Source organism: Etheostoma cragini, chromosome 23, assembly GCF_013103735.1.
Source record: "Etheostoma cragini isolate CJK2018 chromosome 23, CSU_Ecrag_1.0, whole genome shotgun sequence".
NCBI lineage: Eukaryota > Metazoa > Chordata > Actinopteri > Perciformes > Percidae > Etheostoma > Etheostoma cragini.
Genome location: NC_048429.1, coordinates 10,401,120 through 10,422,071, shown reverse-complemented (window position 1 = coordinate 10,422,071; position 20,952 = coordinate 10,401,120). Strand labels below are relative to the sequence as shown.

At 40.6% G+C, this 20,952-nt stretch overlaps 2 protein-coding genes across 6 annotated transcripts; one reads left to right on the top strand and one right to left on the bottom strand.

The window, feature by feature from the left end:
• Window positions 1–165: 165 nt before the first annotated feature.
• Window positions 166–2,393, bottom strand: zcrb1 (zinc finger CCHC-type and RNA binding motif 1). 2 transcript variants are annotated; one of them, XM_034862967.1, is made up of 8 exons: window positions 2,221–2,393; window positions 1,981–2,083; window positions 1,807–1,835; window positions 1,276–1,387; window positions 1,051–1,158; window positions 776–885; window positions 609–687; window positions 166–432 (listed from the first exon to the last, which is right to left on the bottom strand). In XM_034862967.1, the coding sequence occupies exons 2-8, from the start codon at window positions 2,062–2,064 to the stop codon at window positions 280–282; spliced, it is 675 nt and encodes a 224-aa protein (XP_034718858.1). In that variant the 5' UTR covers window positions 2,065–2,083; window positions 2,221–2,393; the 3' UTR covers window positions 166–279. The 2 variants fall into 2 exon arrangements, with proteins under 2 accessions (XP_034718858.1, XP_034718859.1); XM_034862968.1 differs by having other exon boundaries at window positions 2,228–2,381.
• Window positions 2,375–20,871, top strand: pphln1 (periphilin 1). Of its 4 annotated transcripts, none has more exons than XM_034862957.1 (11): window positions 2,375–2,459; window positions 3,071–3,135; window positions 3,562–3,626; window positions 4,004–4,219; window positions 5,055–5,119; window positions 8,035–8,160; window positions 8,500–8,672; window positions 8,991–9,077; window positions 10,934–10,989; window positions 14,326–14,466; window positions 19,911–20,871. In XM_034862957.1, coding segments are annotated over exons 2-11 (1,203 nt in total). In that variant the 5' UTR covers window positions 2,375–2,459; window positions 3,071–3,134; the 3' UTR covers window positions 20,184–20,871. The 4 variants fall into 4 exon arrangements, with proteins under 4 accessions (XP_034718848.1, XP_034718846.1, XP_034718850.1 ...); XM_034862955.1 differs by having other exon boundaries at window positions 8,500–8,678; XM_034862959.1 differs by lacking the exon at window positions 8,991–9,077.
• The last annotated feature ends 81 nt before the right edge of the window (window positions 20,872–20,952 follow it).

Genomic DNA, 20,952 nt, shown 5'->3' with positions numbered 1-20,952 from the left:
ATTTCCAGCATCAGTTGTTTCCAAATTTCTATTTACTTCATCGATCTAAGAAAAACATAATTAATATTTTCTCTTCAGCATTCTTTATCTGATTCTGGAACAAACCCACAATTTTTTGTTTTTATTAAGAAACAAAGTTTTATTGACTGACACCACAGAACCGAAAATTGCCTTAGTTACAAAAAGGGGAATATGTAAATTCATCATTGTCAACCTAAAAACACAAAACAATATTTAACAAACAACTTATGTCCAAACTGTGTATTATTATTATTATTATTAGTCACTAAGCTCCTCCTCGTCACTGAAGTACGCACTCTTTTTGATCCTTGGTTTCTTAGAGTCTGAGGATGTTGAAGCACGGGCTCCGTCCTCTTGAGCCAAACGTGCCTGCTTCTTCTGTGTTTCGTTCTCTTCCTCAATACGAGCTTGCTGGAGGTACACAAAAAAACAGAAGAAATATGATACTCCTAAAATATAATAGCATACATTTTACATGCAGAAAGTGTTTCCAGTCCAAATATTACCTACTAGCTCTCATCTTTTTTGGGGGAGTATGTCACGTTTCAGTAGCGATGCCTATTTGGATTTCTATATTTGTCACTTACCTGAAAAGCTATAGCTTGGCTCAGACTATCTAAGGTTGGGTCCTCTCCCTCTTCTTCACTTTCTTCTTCTTCTTCTTCACTAAAAGGGAAAAGATGTAGGAATTGCAAAAAAAACAACTATACCCAATATATAATATCTCACAAAATATCAGCTATAAAATGCTTACACATGCTCAGGTTGTTCAGCCTTTTTCTTCTTTTTCTTTTCTTTCTTCTTTGGAGGTTCCCTCTCTCCCAGAATGTTTTTGGGGCATGCGTAGCTCAGATGACCTGTATCCTGCGAGGTTTCATTTAATAATGCATACAATCAGACAACTCTTTCTGGGATGATTTTTTTGCCCATTTCTTTTTTCCATTTAAGGCATAAAAAAAGATTATACTTGTGATTGTAGGTCAACAAAATATTTTGATCTTACAGAAAGAAACTTAAATATGCACTGACCCCACATTCGTAGCATTTCGTCTTGTCCGTGTAGTTCCGTCTTCTTATGAACTCAGTTGCTCGTCCATTGTCAACGGCAATGCTAGCTTTAACTGTTCTGCCAAACAACTGGGAGACAAACACATCTGGAAGTCTGACACGGGAATATCCGAAACATCACTCACAAGGAGACTGCAGCTAACGCTAAGTGACATAAAGTAGGAACACTTATGGTGTAAGACTCACCTGTTTGTTATTCACTGCTCTTGCACAGTTGTGAGCTGATTCTCTGTCCAGGAAGAGAACAAACGCCACCCCTTTACTCTGGCGAGTGTCTTTATCTTTAACGATTGTAACCCTGAAATATGCATGAGTTATTAACATCTTATTTTTAAACGTAGGCAGCTTTGGCCAGTTAGCTTTATTTGTATAGCACATTTCAGCAACAGGGCAATTCAAAGTGCTTTACATAAAATCAGTTAAACAGATAAAACACAAGTACAAACAGTTCAAAATCATAAGCATCAAAAACCGATAAAACACATGAATAGACAGTTAAAAACAAAATAGGAGTGACTTTCTCTGACTTTCTCTGTATTAATTGTCTGACTTTTTCTGTAGTAATTATGTGACTTTCTCTGACTTTCTCCGTATTAATTATCTGAAACGTATAATAACTATTACAAGTATCCAGAGTCTGTCATTGATAGTTGTGGGTTATTACTTCACTACTTTGGTGTAAGATAACAAATAAAGTATGATAGAGCAGTTACTTACTTTACAACTTTTCCATATTTGGTGAACAGCTAAATTGAGAAAAAAGTGAAAGGACGTTCCTTGAAATAGGAAACGAGGAGGACTTTGACTCATGTTTTCTTTTTGCCAAACAAAAGCATCATGAGCAACATTTCTTTTCACAACACTTGTCAACAATTGTAATTGTTGTCTTACCTTGTGTAGGTCATTGTTGGTAAGAGAGAATGGCAGGTTTGACACATACACGGTGCTTTTGCTTGGTGCCAAACCCCCGCTCATACTGGACGCATATGACACACTGTAAGACAAATAAGACACGTTACAATTGTTTAATGCACAACAAGCTACTCACTTAGCTTTCTTGGTAAATCCATTTATGTCGCGTTATATATTTTAACGTAACTGCAATCAACTGACTGCATTAACCAAACGTACCACTTCCCAACACAGCCTCCACCGTTGAACACTATCTACATGTGTCTACAATAGCAGAATTGTGTGTATTTGTCTCATGGATTTATTATGACTTGTATGCAGCTACTTTAGCAAACAGAAACAAACGCCAAGTCTGCAAGTCGCAACTTAATGACGTGTGCGTATTCCTCGGCCAATAAAAACAGCCGTAATCCATCTCGCTGCTACACCAGGCTAGGCTAACTAAACTATAGAGGAAGGTGAGATTGTGGTACTAGCTTGGGTTACTGTGGGTTATTTAACACGTGTATATCTAGAAAAATGCAATACGTCGCCGTAAATACTTATTTGTTATTTTTGTGTGCCGCTATCGATTAGTTAACTTGCTCTCAGATTCAATATAACCTGCGAATTTGTGGCAAATATGGAGGCTAGCTAACTAATTAGCAAGGCTAGCTAGCTGTTCTTTCTGCGTGGAGCTAACGTTACAATAGATGATGTTAGTACTTGCTTACTGTTACATTCACCATCACAGAACATGGAGTGATATGTGTAACGCATCGGCTAGGTGCTATGTTTAATATGGTGTGGTTGGTCAACAGGGCATTCAATCTTAGGTCACTCTATTCTGAAGAAAGACACCTCTGTCAGCTCAGTTGTTGAATCACACATCTCATGTCCAAACAGTGTTACACAACTTATCTTATTTAAAAAATGTCCAACATAAATCGGTTTTTATTTGCAACTAAAAATATGCGTCTAATTTAGTTGCTTTTGTAGGCTTAAATATAATACTACCACTTCCTAAACAGTTGCATGGAAACGCATTCCAGGTGTATATGTTAGTCTTCAAAGTGTTATGTTTTTACAGATTGTGCTGAAGATCACATCTCATTATCGTATCACCCCGATTCACACAGGTCCTTGAGTCCAAAAGTAAGTCCGTGACAACACCTGTCTGTACTACATTCTTTTAACAGTGTTTTGTTTGACACCAAGACTAACAAGAGTAAATACCACTACTGCCTAAATAGAAATATAATGAATAAATAAATAAAATGGGATAATATGGCACATGCAAGAATTGGGACAGTATATAGAACATTTTATATATTGTAAAAAGTGTTTTTGCTAGAGCTGTTTAGTGTTGCATTTACCTGACTGAACTAAAATGCTTTCAAATGATGAAATGCTTGTCCCATGGTTTTTCCTGCATATCTAGTTACAATTTGATTTTACTGAAATGTTGCTGCTTCAAGAAGTTGACTTTGGCATTGGCATTTTTATTTTATTTTGTGGAACCACCATTACATTGCACCATGTGCAATGCATTCATTCCTACTGTTGCTCTGCCATTTGCAGTGACGTACAGGAGAGACAGGAGTATACGAGAGGTGTATGATGAACGCTTTTTAGCAGAGAGATCGGTGAGTGTGTACAAATGTGAATTCAGTCTATTTTCATTGGTTGATAGCGCTTTGACCTTGTATCACATTCAAGAGCATGCAGATAAAAACACAAGTAAGAAGACTTGCAGCATATGTCCTTCAAGCAACCTGAATACATCATTTGGAGAGAACACGTCCCACAAACTAGTTTTAATCACGTATGACATTGCTTTATACAGCTCGCTTGATTGAGAAAAATCTTCTATTTATTTGCTACATCAGTTGAAGAAATTCATAGGGTTGACATAAGCCTTGGGTAATTTGAGCAGACAAGCATTTTGTATTCCCAAAACAACAGTTTAATTAAAAGAATTAACTGTAAATGTAAAATAATAAAAATGCACCCATCCTGGTAGGGTCCGTACCCGCGGGCAGCTGGAGCAGCGGAGAGGAGGGGCCCCTTTAGCCGGCCAGAGGACGACTACGGCCGCGGCGGGTACGAATACGAAGGAGGTCCACGCTTCTTCCCGAATGGAGGAGGCCCACGAAATTATCATGAAGATCAGAGGGGCTACCATGGTGACAGCCTTCATTTTCCCGCTGAACGCAGAGCTGTTCCACCTTCAAGAAGGGTGAGAGCATAAATGTCATACAATTAACGTTGTGTTCAGATGAACAAACTAATTAAAATGTAGTAAAATTTCCAACAACTTTGAAGAAAAGTCACCAACAAGAGCAATCTAGGAATGAGATGAAAGTGATAAAAGCACATAGAGCGAAACAAAAGGCTCAGCCAAATTCTTTCACAATTGAATATGGGTCAAAAAGTTAGTTTTTAAAATGAGAAATATTAGCAGCTGCCACTTCACAAAGTATTTGAGTTACATTAATAAACTCCAACTCCAAGGTTTGCCTTACCATTATAAGGCTTTGGCACAGCACCCAAACCGTTTTGGGCACCACCTAAGCCGGATATATGTAAAATCAATATGAGCAAGAAAACTAACTACATGACTTTTCTCACATCTAATATTTGTAGTTGATCCCCAGTGGATTTCTTTAGCAAGTTTTGGTTTTCAGCTTTTAGGTTTTCCTACATTTTACACACACGTAATAATCATGGTCCAAAATGATGTGAAATATTATTATTATTATTGAAAAACTTTAAATTATACCTTTTAATTCTAGAGGGTGTCTTGGCATCAATATTCACTAAGCATATTTATCAGTATCAGGTCATGAATTCATGAGATACCATTGAATAAACTGTAGGGGGGGATGTTTGGATGTATGGAAGTTAAAGGCACATTTTCAAATCAAAACTGGTAAAAATCTTTTGGAGTTTCAGACTGATAACTTAAGTTCCCTAACATTTTTATTTTAGGACATAATCAAATCCTTTGAAGAGTGCTAGCAAAGGTCCCTTTCATGGATTTGATCTTTTTTTATATTTTCTTTATTGGGTAGGAGGACTATCCTTACAGAGTACCCAGGGAAGACCAACAACACACAGGACGGCCTTTGGAGTTTGGGTAAACTGCTTCTGTTTGTCTTAAATGAGCTAATATTTATTTTCTCAAAAATGTATCTTATCTAGAAAGTTGTTCTTCATAAGTTATATCACTCTGTAGAATTGGATGTTATTGTTTTTGGTGTCATGTTGTGTTGTGAACAAGTCCTCTAGTTAGAAGGGATTTCTGCAGGACTAGGCCTCCATTTTCAGTATGTTTCTGAAATGTTTGCTTACACACCAGCTGTTATAATTCATGGTCTGCTCTGACCCCGTATTGGCCTGTCTCACCCTATTCACATAATGTCTGGCGGTCTCAGTACTTACCTGGCTTCACACTTTTTTTTGGTTAGATGGTAACTACGCTTCTTAGCTGAACAGTGTCTGTTTTTTAGGCCACAATTTTGGGTGGCAAAAATCTAGACTACTGATTTTGGCTAACAGGTTTCCAATATTTACTCTAAACTCTTGGCTCTGGTTCCACTTAAAGGGGTCATTCAGAATGATGGATATACGACCTATACTGTGTTTTTAGCAGACAGTTTTCATCCAGTCCTTCCAATTGCATAGTTTGCTGGTGCTAGGCTAGCGCAGGTCAACAGTATCTGCTAGCCTGCCATTAAAACAGTCTTACCCACTCCACAGTACACCAAAGCCAAATAAATTATAACACCGGACTATCAATGTAAATGTCTGTTGATAGAATGTTAGAAATTCAACTACCCTTGCATCGCATTGCAATAGTTATACCTTGTTCCCTGTAGCTGGTAGCACAGGCTACAGCAGCGTGTGTGATATTACAGAGGAAACCGAGAAAGCCGGTTTACATGATAATCTCGCAAGTTTATGTACTTGCTGCTAACACTCATTGCTACAGAAGCAGAGTACATTGCACAAAGGATTCTACAAGATATAAAACTATGGTCCCGTTTGAAAGCCATGCCAATGTTTCTGACTTTGAAGACAAGGAATATGTGTTATCCAACGAATGGTAACCGTAAGAGCCGGAATACACAGACGTATAACTAATAGAGATAGATGCTAAAAGGCCAGAAAGAGAAAGCGTCTGTAGAGACAGTACCCGCTGCAGATGCCGTAGAGAATAGGGACAGACCATCCGGAGACTGGTGTTGCCCATCTGTTTGGTTTCTTTTTTACAATTTCTAAATGCACACTGAATCACCATGTTTCCTAGTCCTTTGTTTCCAGTCTAATGCTTCAATAACAATGTACAAGGCTACTACTAGCTAGCTAGGTGTCCCGACTGTGGTGCGCTTCACTATTTACTTTTTGGTGCAGTTTTACTAACAGAAGCAAAGTAAAATTCCGCCACTGCTGAGAAAATTGTCCTAAAAAATGTAATGCAATCTTTGAGATCCAAGGGTAGATTATTTCTAACATTATTCTAGCAACAGACATTTACATCGATAGTATGGCATTATAATTGATTTGCCTTTATTTACTGTGGAGTGGGTAAGACTGTTTTTAATGGCAGGCTAGCAGATACTGTTGATGCCAGCCTAGCACCAACAAATGGAAGGACTGGATGAAAAGTGTTAAACTGTCTCCACTGATTTAAAAAAAGAAAAAAAAACACACACTGGCTAAATAGGAAATAAGGTCTTATGTCCAAAATTCTGAACCACCCCTTTAAGCATTTGAGTTAAAGTATGTTACAATTCTTCACAGTCAATTCTGGTGTTGCCCTTTATAGTTTCATGTCATTTAGTTTTCTATATTTCTATAATACAGGGGAAACACTAAATTGGGAGCATTTGCATGGTGAGAAACACACGTTTACAGGGAACGTTGATTAGGTTTTGAGGTCGCATCTCTGCGGTTTGATGGACACCAAGTCCACTTGGCTAGATAAAAGAACAAAATTGTAAAATAAGATAACTCATTCTAACATGACCCCTGCCTTTTTGTGTCATATTCCAGTGTAACGTAATAAGTTAAATTAGTTCAGCTGAAAAAAGCGTTTTACTTTAAAAACATTACAATTTTCAAAGCAGGCCTCAAAGTCTCCTCCAGGAATAATGGAACAGGGCGCCGGTTCTCTTTTGTGGGTTTTCTTTCTGAACTGGGGCCATGATTAAGAGGGACAGCCGAGGTTATTTGTAATGTGCCGTTAGAGGTTAAATTCTTGGACCGGCTCAAGCATTTGCCAAGAATGTTTTCATTAATCAAGAGTGGTATTAACACTGAAAGTTGCCAGGGGACTAATCTTCAAAATGCACTGATGTACACAGTTGCCAAACGGGCCAGAAATGTCAAAAAATGATATTGACTAAATCGACCACTTAGCAGGCGGACAGAAACATGGCTTTTACTCCAAACATTTGGAGCTGTGAAAGGACACAAAGGTCAGTTCCCGCCTGTTGATTGGTGGTTTTGGTTTGGGTAGAGGTCAGAGGTCAGTTGAGGCGCAGTGGGGAGTTAAGGAAAGGGGCTCAGAGATAATGGGTGCCAGGAGTTACAAGGGATACAGGGCATGCATGTATATGTTTATCTTTCCACTCAAAAAGGTTTTGTTATTGGGAGCATGAACTAAAAATCTGTATTTCCAACAGTTGATATTATTATTATTATTATTATTATTATTATTACGGACGGAAAAAACATTAAGTAGTTATTGGATAATTTCCACCCTCATGTGTGGTCATGTGTAAACCTGTAACCATACGTGGCCGGTGTGAGTTGCTTGCTTCAAGGTTCTTTGTCAAAGACATTTTTTTTTCGTATGGAAAAAGTGCGCGCTGCAAAATTGTGACCAGGGAGAATTAGGCAACCCACACCCTAAATACAATATCCTGACCGCACTGGTTTTAAGGTAGTTCGAATTACATTAGATACAAATTGAGCAAAGGGTATTTGTTGCCATGTTGCACAGTATGTTCTGCAACTGACCAGACATTTGTGTATTAATTCCCTCAGCGCCCGTGCAGCAGCACCACCACCACCTCATAACGTGCGAAACCAGGGCATCTACCCAGCGCCCAGAGCGCTCCCAGAGAGCGGGGAAGACACACTCGTGCAAGCCATCCTCAACCTGGACAGAGGGTATGATAAGACAATCACTGCCCACGTATATGCAGCTTATTCATTGCAGCCATCAATGCCGCAGTTAGGAGGTGTGTAATTGGTGAAAACACCTAGTGTATATGTGGTCAGAAAAAAACATTCAATGCTAGATGGCAGTGTTGTGCTATGGTGACACAAAAAAAGGAAAAGTAGAAGTCCTTGTGTTTGGATTCTCTGAAAGATGTTGTTGCAGATGTGGGTTTGTAACGCAAGAGTTGTCAGACAAAGATGGAGAGCTAATATGTTCTTCAGACAACACTTTGGCTGTTCGGAATATTTAAATTACTTCAGCCCACACATTTCCCTGTGCTTTTCCAGGGAGGACAGAGACCTCTACAGGAGAAAGGCAGCCCCGTTCCCTCCACTCAGAGAACGTTCTCCTGTGCGCCGGGAGGTGGCCCGCTCCCCCCACAGTCGCTCTGGCTCCAGCGTCAGCAGCAGAGGCTACTCACCAGACAGAGCCAAGAGCCTGCCATTTCCCTCACAGCAAGGCAAGAGTATGTAGAACCCTTAGTTTCCCCTCCCCAGGTGCGGTGTAGAGCTCCATTTTTAAAACCACTTTGTGTCCAGGCTGGCACAAGGCGACTTTAATATTATGAAAAGGCTGATAATGTTTTGATCATAGCCCTTTTATTGGCCAAATCCATTAAAAAAAAAAGCATCAGTTAGGCCTTGCTTTACAGAACAACTTTTAAACTTAGACAGTCACCCCCCCAAAATGTACATTCATTTTCAAGACCCCTGAATTTGTCCCCCAATATTTTCACTGTTTTATCAATGACTCATAATCTGGCTAATCGGCTTTTCAGGTGTGGACGGTCCAGAGGGTCACGCAGGTGTTTCTGAGCACCTTTGGGGGGCGCTCTATCCTCAACAGAGTGGACATGAAACTTTGGGTCTGTACATTGAGCCATGTGAACAAGCTTGGACTTGGGTGACAAAATGCTGATGTGTTGTTCCTCACTCGGCTCCTTGCATACTTTTGTAATGTCAGAAGGAAATATTGGGACTGCTTATACTCAAACGAGAGAAGGATGCAAGGATGGAGGAGAGAATGCATTTATGGCCTGTATATGCTTAAAACCAAGAACAAGTTTAAACCTACAGGATTTAATAAAGTGTATATAATATAACTTACAGAGTATTAATTTAAAAATGATTAAAATAATTTTACCTAAATAATTCTAACCACAATGAACTAGTTGACACTGACATTTTATCACCCGGGTCTGAAGTAAGTTGCACCATGAATTCTCTTCTTAATTAGTACTTTGTAATGACTTGGCTGTAGTGGGTTCCCTTTATATTAACCATTTCTACCTGTTGATCACTTTCCGTGGTTCCTGCTCTGATCAGTAAATGTATGCCATTGGATTTTCTAGATCTAGAGATATGTGAAGTTTATATGTCCCCGCATTATTCTTCCTTCAGTTTTGAGTCAGGGACGGTTGAGTTTGCAGTCCATATCAAAGCTGGATGACATTGTACTTGTGTGAAGGCATTGGAACACACTGCTAAATCGCAAAGACAGTGGCTTCTTTTGATGCATGTTTGCATCTCTGATTTATTAATTATTTATGTGACCGACTCTGGATATGTACACTATGCTAAATTTACATTACAACTAATTCAATCTCAAAATTAACTGGACTGTAAATGCAACAAAGCTAGGGTAACCTTGTGAACTCCCCGTTTCCACAAGTAGTACAGTGTTATTTTAGGTCTGCTACCAGCTTCAGTGCTGGCCCTCTCTCCTTTCAAATTTCCGTTTGGATTTTTTACTCATGAAATGAGCTCGGTGGACCTAAGAATGGCAAGTGTCCATTATAATTATGTGGCAAAATAAATAAATCTGTCTCTCGGAGCAGACCGACTGGCAAGTTCAGTTTGGTATGGTTGTTCGTAGGATAGAACAGTTGCATGAAAAGCAGTTTGGTAGTGTTTTTATACTTTAAAACACTACGTTTGTTTAATCCCAATCAATGACAGATGCAACTACATGCAGGGGATTTGTTTCAGAGAGATACAAAGGTTACACTCGTTAAACTTAACCTATTCCCAGTCTGGGTAACTTGAGAGAGACGGAGTGTTTGTAATGTGTCCCGCAGCCAGCCTTTCTCCCCGCTCTGTCTGCCACTTTGTCAGGCCTCATAAAGATGCCACCAGGTCGTGTGTGGACGAAGAGGGAAAATGTATAGGATGTCTGATGGATATTCCTGAAGCAAACGCTTCCACATCGGGGTGTTTTTGGTTCATAGCGAGGCCCCAGAGATCATGTTTGTTGGTAGACTTGATTGGTTGGCTACAAAGCCTCAGGTGGTGCCAGAATGACTGGGGAGAGAGGTTGGTAGAAGAACACACGGAAAGTGAGAGAGGAGGCGGTGTCCGATCAATGAGTGGGATTCTGGAAAAGAGAGAATTTAACACGACAGTGAATCCACCAGCTGGAGTTTGAAGCCCGATTGTGAACCATCTGTTTCTTGATTGCTCTTAGATGTTCTAGCCTAGGTACCTGTCTGGATCCTGGAACCAAACATGAACACCTTTTCCAGAGCCCTGGTTATCATAACCATATACTTTCCAGACATACTAATTGTCCTTTTTCCAAAACATTTCTGAATCCTGCTATCACTTTTTTCTCTACTTTTTACTATGTTTTCATTCTAGATCTTTTTTTCTCACTTTATTTTGCCCTTCACTCACATCTCACTGTCAAACTTTTTAGTTTTTTTTGTCTTTCTAATTTCTCTAGACAAAATTCCTGGCTTGTCAAGAGAAGGCTCCCCACAGAGCGCAACCTCAAACAAGGTACCAAACACTTTTTTCTTTTCTTTTTCTTTTTGTGCTGAAATTTGTACTTTTAAGTTGATTTTGAACAGCAATTCAGTCCCCAAATTACGATCTCTTTATTATGTATTCTGGACTGCGCCTTTGTCAATGAACAGCAGGATGCATCTGGAACATCTTAAATTCCATCCTTCTAATAAGTGTTTAGTTCCATTGAAGTATGTTAATGGGTTTCAAAGTGGGCCTCAAGCAGAGCATAAAACCCATCAGGCCTATGCTTTGTTTACCTGTGCTGTAAGCAGACTTCAATCAAAAGTACAACTTGTACTGGTGTAAGGAAAAGGGCTCAAGTGTTGACAAAGGTACAAGCTGTTATTCCTTAATGTGCTCTTGTTTGGAGTAAGTATTGAATGCAGATCTCTCCCGCCTGTTTGGCAAATAATAATAACTTGCTTTTCTGAAATCATCCATCTCCAACTGTGCAGAGGAGTGTAAATAGAATCAGATGTGATTAGGCGCAATGCGTCTGGCTATGGCCACCCAGAAGTGAAGAGACTAACTCAGTAGCCCAAGTCACAGCTTTATCATTGGATCTTAGCCACAACGTCAGGAGAAGTCCCTGTGGAACTCATTGGGGTGTCCCTTTTTTTTTCTCTCTTGAATATGACTGACTGACTGTTTGGTCGCTGTGACTGTCGTGTAGATGTAGCGGGTCTGTGGTCTTGTGCTTGTCAGAAATTGGTGTGTTACACAGGTCACAAGGAAAGCGTTCCGACACACCTATCAACAACTAATGTCTTATGTCTCGTATGGCTGATGTTAATTGGCCAAATAAAATTAAGGCACGCAGTTTTCCAGCCAGTCTGAAAACTTTAAACCATTTTTTGTTGACTACACTGCTCCTGTGTTCCTGCTCTAATTGTCAGTCACTCTATTTCATTTTAGGCAAATGGCCAAACATTGTCAAGATGTGCAGAATTGACTTTGATCAAAAAGCCTATAAACCTGCACCTTAAATGCTGCTTTAATGTCCAAGCAGGCTTCTTATTAAATCATTACCAGCCCTTAGATCTTTTTCAGAACACACTGGAGGTCATTTGAATGTTACCATTTATAAAAAAAAAAAAAGGTTTTACTGGCAAGTCATTTTGACTTGCATAGTGGGCACTTTGATATAGATTTGCTTTATACATCAGAAATTACAAGATACAACACAGAAACACAAACCCATTCCTCTCCTCCTTATGTACATTTTGTAAGAACCACCCAATCATCTGCTGTGATGAAAGTGCCCCACCTCTCCAGTCACGCACACAGTTTTTTTCCTGTGTTTGATCTAGCCTGTGGTGCATTGTTTTTTTTGTTTTTTTTTTCTGTTCTGGGGGCACAAACCCGTAACCTTGGCTAAGATAAAAGGCCTGTGCTGTGTCTCCAGTAAAGCTTGCACTTATGGCCCCGGCCACCGCCTGCTGTGGGGATTCAACAAACACACACAGGCTCTCTGGAGCCATCCCAGACAGAAGAGACCAAAGCAGGGGTCTAAAGAGCACCTTCGGCTCTGGCTGCTAGCCACGGTGGCATAGTGGGTGGAGAGCATGCTCTGTCACTAAAAAAAGTCACCAGAAGTGTTGATCCCTACACCAGTTCTTGTCATTATAGTATGATAACATTTTACCAACTAAGACAATTAAATGAGATCTGGAGATGACATTCATTTTGGCTTTCAGACTTCAGATGTTTCCATGAAGTCACAGGCATATGACCATCAAGCAACCATTGTTAGTTGTTGTTGTCTTGGAGATGTTGGTGGCGGTTCTCTACTACTAGGGAACCTTCTGTATGTGTGTGTTACCATCATTGCTAGATGATGAGCTGCCTAAAAGAACATCCTGTCGGGTTGACACTAAAATTTGTATCTTTTCATGAATCTGCATGGCAGGCTATCAGTAGGAGTAAAAGAAAATACACAAACAAGCAACCAAAAATTATTTGAAACCACATTAAATAGGATTGTAAAGCAGTCCTCAATTTAAAGGTCACTTAGTTGTTCACCCGACCAAGAAAGTACTTAGTTTAGAGAAAGATGTACGATAGGTCTAATAACCTTTTTTTTTTTGGTCAAATTTATTTTTAATAAGAGATTAACCCTGACGACATTTCATTTTTGTCCGGTTTGCATAAAATATATCTGCCGAGCTTTATATTATACTCATAGTGGAACATCCTTCCAGGTTGGGCTGTGCCCAGCAAGTGGAAGAAGAAAGATCCAGACCAGGATATTTTTGTCACTGAGGCTCAGGAGGCTGAACGCTGACAAATGTACGTGCACATGTGTACACACTAGACTTCTCCCAAGCATAGCTTAAGGGAGAGAATTGGAAGGAGGAATAATTGGATGATGCTTTTATTATTTTATTCTAGACCACACTCTGCTTTGTGACGTAGCATCGTCTGTGATTTATTTCCACGTTCATCGAGAGATTTAATGACTTAGTCCGTGGTCTGTTTCCCTTAATGTATGAGTGGACTTTAGTCATGGCTGGGCAGTTCTGCTCTCTGGCCTTCAAACTCCTAATAGTATCAGGAAATGAGCAAAAGAAATCGAGCGGTGATCCGAGTTGGCCTCATTTCTCGCTTTTGCTCTTTTCTTTTGGCTTTCACAGTAATACTTGGCTACTAGAGTTTCCAGTCTTTCTTTTGAATGGCTCATCGTGGCTTGTCTTGCCAGATTCCCTTAAGATGGGAGAACAGCTGAGATATCACATTCTACAATTTACATTGAAAAATAAGTGCAATGTTAAGCCAGGTTTTAGTCATAATCTGCTAAGTAATGAGAACCGAGTACAATATGAAGATCTGTTGTGATAAATATGGCATGTGATATGCAGCTGCTTAGTGCTGTAATTCCTATGAATCCTTAATTCAACAGTTGTGAACGTAGCTAGAAAACCGCGAGTATACTCTGGCTTTTCAGCTTTAGGAGCTACTGTTTAACCTTTTTATCTTTTGGTACGCCTCATCAACCACATCTTTGCTGTAAAGTTAAACAGTCAGTAGGTCAGGTCATAGCATGTCACTGACTATCTGTGGTTGGGCAATACGTTGCTGACCCACATCCTTTCAAATCCTTTCTCTGCATCGCGTAATTGTTATTTCGGTCTTCTTGGCAGTTGCAGTACACTTGTTAAAACATTTATAATTTTCACTTCTGTGGGTGTCTACCATACATTTCATGATTTTAAAACTTCATTTCTCTCATGCTGTGACAGTTAAAGCATTGCTTTAATAACCTCTTTACTTCTGAGTCTTTCCTTATAGAGCAGTGACTCACGCCTGTTTCTCCTCTACCTTTTTTAGGAGGAGAACCATCCTCCAGAAGGAGTAAAAGAGGAGCCATTGGTGGCTCCAGTCGTGGAGGAAATCCAAAAGTCAACTATAGACAACTTTCAAGAGCGACGAGCCCTGGCCATCGCAGCCAAAGCTCAGGAGATAGAGAAGGTACCTGTCCCACTCCAATTTACCTTTAGCTGATCTTTTAGAGGAAGGAGTTTAAAATGAGTCGTCAGGAAGTAGGTCAGTGTTAAAATAACACATCACCTATTCAAATGAGCTTTTTTGAGATTTACAAACTCAACTTTAGGCGCACACCGTTGTAAGATAATTTTATTAACAGTGCTGCGCTTCTTCTTTTTCACTTCTTTTTTTTCTTTTATTTCGCAGCCAGCCTAACTAAACTCCCTGTATACCCACTATGAACCAATCTAAGGTGATACATCACTATTTTGGATAGATGGAATTACATATGTTATAAGTGAACATTTTGTGCCAGTGATCAATCCTCTTATTACAATTGTGTGACTTTTCTAAAAATGTCAACTTAGTGCATTGCCATACATACGGTGGCTTTGACTTTTGTGACACGCACATGGATTGTTTTACGTGATAGGCATTACTGGAACAGCCATCTAATGGGTTCCTGACAAAGCAGGACATTAACTTTTCTTTTCACCAGTCACAATGGTGGCCATATCCTAAAATTCCCCAGCCACTTTCACCGTTGCCAGCCAGAAATCTGTTTTAGAGTAAGATGCTGTTGAATTATCTGCCAAAATTGGTGGTTGCCAAATTTATCACCATTTTCCCGGTGACTCTCGTAAATCCCCATCCTTACCGGCAGCGCTGCAACAACTGCTCATTATACCCTCCATTTTAATATCCCGCATGGCTCAAACATCACAACTCTCCCTCACGTTTTTCCAAGCGCACGCTGCACACACATAGGCCCACACACAGGGATTTGGAAACACTAGTATAGTGTACATGGTACAGGAACACATCAACAAAAGCACAAACGCAAGTAAACTTTAGGCAGGATAGATTTGCGCATACAATAAATCGAGAGGTCGTCCACTTAACTGATCTGAAACAACCCCAGGCTACAGATTCCAGGTCTGTTCAGTTACCTAATGAAGACCATTCCTGCACCAGTGAGCGCTACTGCTGCTTTACTGGGACCATTAAACCAGGACCAGCTCTGCCCCGGAGCACACACTGCGCTGCTCCCACATTGAGCTGCGCCACGGTGCCTATAGGCTGTTATAAGGCTGTTGCTGACGCTGCAGCTTTTGGCCTGTTTTATAGTCTCATCCTCCCCCATCTGCGTCTCCTCACGTTCCTCCAGCTCAGTCAAGTCATTTCATACATAGCCATACATAAGTATTTTGGAAAATGACAACCAAGAACCATGTCAATATTATTTTTTAAGTATTTTTCATGTTACCATTGCTGGTATAGCTCATGCAAAAAGAAAAACAAGAAGGAACCTTGTGTTCCATTTTCACAGGGATATGAAGTTTCAGCTTTTCTTTCCAGGATTTTAGATTCTTTGGAATTGTCAGTAATAATGGATGCTTTTCAGCTTTTCCCTCCTCCTGTCCCTTTCTTTGGCTTTTGTGATGTCCTCACCACACTGTGAAGGTTGTTTGTGATTGTGTGGGCCCTATCTTGCACCCGGCGCAAAGGCCACGGTAGCAGACAAATACAAATGAATACAGGAGGGTCTTTTGGACATGAAGGACAAGATAATTGTAGTGGGGAAACGCATTTGAGTGCAGTAGGGGTCTCTAAGAGCAAATGCACCTGCGCCCATGGTTGTGCTGGTTTTACAGGGAGGTGTGTGTTTAGGTGCAGTCTTGGCATATTGCTATCTTACGGCAGCAGAAAAGAATCACGCCATTGACGAACAAAAACCTGGTCTAATGTCAAAAACGCAGCATTTCATTATTTTAACAGCGCATTAGTAAAATGCGCCAAGGCTTGTGCACAGCCCGGGCCCACACTGTGCTTGTTACACACATACAGAAGGTGCAGCAGCGCACACATACAAAATATTAAAAATAAAAATACGACGGTTCAAATCCGCAATCATAACAGCAATGTGCCAAGGTACAAACGCGCCTGGCTTTTAAAGGGAACATGAGATGACACACTGATTGGTTTATTGCATGTTACGTCCAAAACACTCTAAGAATTAATGAAGACCCTAAGTACAACCTTTTTGAACAATGTGCCTGGCGCACTGACCCTTTTTTCCGCCGTCAAACTAGCAAAAGTGGATTGGATCACGCCCTAAACGCACCTCCGCCACGCGCGTAGATCGTTAAAATAGGGCCCTGTGTGTCATGAAAGGCTAGCTTGTTGTTGTGATTGTGCGTTAAGTCAGCCTTGTTTCTGTCACACACAATAACCAGGTCAGAAACCAAAGTTCATAGGTGCTCTAAGCGAGGTTGCATAATGTAACTTGTTGACATAAAAAGTATTTGCAAACAAAACAAGACTAGCTTGCCTCTCCCCTTCTCGTCATCCCGTCCCCTCCCTCGCCATTCTGTGCTTCCGCGCACTAACCCCCCCCCTCCCCCAAATCCTTTGCTGGAACACTGTTTGTGTATGCTTAGTGGTGCTTTTTTTTTTTTTTTTTACAGTGTGTTCTGGCAACAGGCAGCTCGCAGATAGTGAGGACATGTTTGCTATATGCAACAACAAATGTAGCCTAAAACATGTGTGACATTGCCTAAAGCACCATTTTAATGAAAACTTGCCGAGGATCTTTTCCTACTCTGACTAGGAAAGATGAATGGATGATTGAATTTTTTTAATTGTCGATAAACTATGAAACCCTTTGTCTTTTTTTTATATAGAAGATTTGTATGCTCCGAAGAAAAGCCTTAGAGAATTGCCTTCACAAAGTTCCAGTCAAACCAACCAGCCACTGGAAAATATATAAGCACTTGTCTGGTGGCTGGTATTAATTTCCCACCATGCCCAGTGTTTCTGTCGCAGCAGGCACTCGTGTTTAGCTCCTTGACGAGTGTCTGCCAGATGTTTGGCTTTCCGCACCCAATCTGGTCTAGCCATCTCTTCTGTACACACGGACACAAACACACTTCAGTCCAGTAGCTCCTCACCAACTGTCTTTACACTTTTGACAGATCACAAGCATGAACTTTAGTCATCGGCCAGACATCGTGCTGAGCCGCATTATAGCAGAGCCTCACTGTGTGTTTGTGTAACTAAGTGAAATTGGTTCGCTGAAATTCAACCTAGACCTCATTGTCAAAGTTGACTTTGGCTGCACTACTGACTAACTGGTTATAGTGAGTGACAAGGCATGCGAGGCAATAAAGGGTATTAGGTTTTATTCCTCACAGTCCGGGCTGTGATACAAAGGGAGTTTTATTTCATTTGTTGAGGAATCTAAATATATTTGGCTGCAAGAAGGAAAGCCAGACTGTTCCAGACTTTTTTTTTTTTAAGTACAAAGATGGCAGAACTGGACTGAGGCCCCAACTCTTTCACTCTCGTTTTTTTCTGAAGCCAGGCAGGCTCACGCGCTCACCCTAACCTTGTTTTAACTGGCCATAGAAAGTTAAGTTTAAAGAAGCTTTTAGAGGCAGAGACATTTCTGTACCGACCCCACCCAAAGACAAGAACTAGCCTTTTTCCTTCCTGATTGGATAACAAGGGAGGGATTTCAGGAAGTGCGTTTGAAGACGGGAAAGACATTTTTAGCACATTGTTATCTAGAAACGACTTTCCCTGTATTCATTAAAGTTGTTGTCAGCACAATTTATTGGATTCAGCCCCCACCCCCCCAAAAAAAGTAAGTAATCAGCTGTTGAATGACACCCCAGAACAGATTTGTTAGTCTGACTGTTGTAATATCTTTCACTTGATCATTTATTGTACATGAAACGGCCAGAATGTATTTATTTCACTCTTTCCTGAAACTGTTTGTATCCTTATGTTGACCACGTATTTCCTGTAAATGATTGTCCCATTGTTAGATGGCTCTATGAGGGAGAACTTAAACTCTGGTAACTGATATGGTGATACGGTATGTCAAGAATGAGGCAATTTAGGAAGTCCTCATCATGATTGCATTAAGACAGATGCTGGTCTAATAACTTCACTAGAAATCATCTTCAGTAACGTCTCATATCTATCTATCTATCTATCTCATATCGGGGGGGACATTGGTCTCGTTGGTCTACGGTTTAAGCTGCAGACTGTTTTTAGTTGACCACAGCTTTCATACAGTGGAAATATTTTTTGTTTAATGCAGGTTTTGGGAAGGTGCCCTCTGTTGTTGCTAGTACATGATCTCAGTTAGACAGCAGATTTGTTTTTGTTTTGTGATCTCTCCTCTACTCCAACCATGTTCGCCGTTCTAGGAACATTGTGAAAAGCTATAAATAAACCAGTGAGCTTGAACGCCCTGCAGCACAGAAGCTACTGTTGGTATCCGGTGAATGACTGAAACTCACCCTTCCCAGGCCTAATTTTACCCACACGCACACACACGCACAGACGCATGTGTAAACACATAGATCCGCACGTCCTTGGAAGTGCCCTTTTGTCCGCCTGCAGCATGACTTGATAAGTAGCAGTATCAGTGCGTTAATTCACTTGCACTTAATCAGGGAGAAGAATTGGCCAAGATATGGAGAGTAGGATGAAACCAGGCACGGAGAGACTGACTAAAGAAAGAGATGTCTTGAAATAGTGGAGGGACAGATGGAGAAAACGGAGAGAAGAGAGCAGCATGCCACAAAGAAACATGAGTCCCTGAGATCTGTCAGTGTGGACTCACTATTTTTGAGAAACGGAGCATCACACTGACCTGAAAAGGTCGTCATGAGTGGATAAAAAGGTCCCTGGCCAGATGTGAGAGGGAATCTATCCACAGCACGTCTGAAGCTTATAGTTCTCCTAGAAAATGGAAACTGACATTATCGGTTGAGGTTTCTGATGTCTCTCCACCCCCTCTGGAATTTCACTGTCGGCTCATGTGAAGGATCATTACTTTGAAAAAAATCTGTAATGGTAATTTGCAAATGTACTCACTTTATGTGGAAGCAGTGGGCTGACTCTCCATTTTTTTTATGAGACATTTGAGGCTCTGTGTGAAATAGCAGCTCCCAAACAAGATTCCGGCACCTCTTCCTCATTGTCCCTCTAACACCTGTTGTAAGCCTGTGAGACACCACTAAAGTGGGGTTTTATTGCTCTTTGGGCCACCCTGTCCTATATAAAGGGCCTTTATTAAACTTGAGAGGAAAAGTGTTTATCTTTTGACACTGCATGATGTGTGTTGACACCAGAATGATCAGGTCAGGCTCGGTGACACTTGAATATTTACACCTAGGCGCCAGGTCGAGCAGGAAGGAAACCACTTTTCATCTCCTCCATTAAGAGCTTTTCTCTTGTAGGTTTCGACCTCTTCCTGTTGACACTTTTCAGTCCTAAAATCTGCATACAGATGGATATAAATGTGTTTACTCAGTGTTTTTGAAAGTAAAGTCTTCATCTTGTTTGTCTATTTCTTGAATTTGTGCACATCAAGCCTCTATGCTTTATCTACTCATATTCCTTTGCACTTCCAGGTATACCGTCAGGACTGTGAGACCTTTGGCATGGTGGTAAAGATGCTGGTGGCCAAAGACCCCAACCTGGAGAAGCAGCTGCAGGTCCCCCTAAGAGAGAATCTCGGGGAGATCCGCGAACGTTGCCTGGACGACCTCAAACACTTCATCAACGAGCTGGACGAGGTGGTCCGGCAGCCGGAACCTTCCGTCTGTGACTTGACCACCCCATCGGCGTCCCTGACGGGTCATAAACTCTCAAAGACGGGAGTCAATCACAGATCGTCTTACTGACACATTGGCCATCACATTGAGTCAATGTGAGTCAATGATGTGAGACTGAGCACGGAAGGATTGACTGCCGAACGTGATGGATATCTCCGAATACATTTTGGATTGCTGGACTTGAAGCGATTCTACAGCAGAGCAACCTGGAGAAACAACTCTACATGGAGAGGATGCAGTGTTGCATTATATGTTGGGATGAGCAGTGTTAGATTTTGAACAGACCGTTTTTTACTATACTAAAATATGTTAATTATAAAACAAAAGTTGTTTTTCTGTCAAAAACATTTTGTCTATTTAACGTCTCCCATCACCAAGGAAATGGGGTTTTGTTATTTAACCTATTTTGATGAAAATATGTTGTTGAGAGTAGACAGTCAATCCTGCAGCATGATCACACTTTTCTAAAAGAAAAGTCAGATAAGATGTTTTTTTTGTTATGCACATTTTGAAGCAGTCAGATGTACGACTTGGTGCTGCTAAATTTACAGTCCTACATCCTTGTATGAATGTGTACTGTGTAGACATGCCAGTTTGGTTACCTTTTCATTGTGTTTCATTCTCATTTTGCCTTTTTCAAACTTTGTTCCGTCTCCCTCCCAGAAAACCTGCACAAGGCTTGATGGCTTTGTGACAAAGCTTTGCACAAACTGAAATGTCTCTGAAGGTTGTAGTAAAGTGATTTATTATAACTTTATGGTTTGATTTATTGTCTATAAACATAAGTTACATACACATCCCACTGACATTACAGACTTAATCAAACATATTTTAAGGT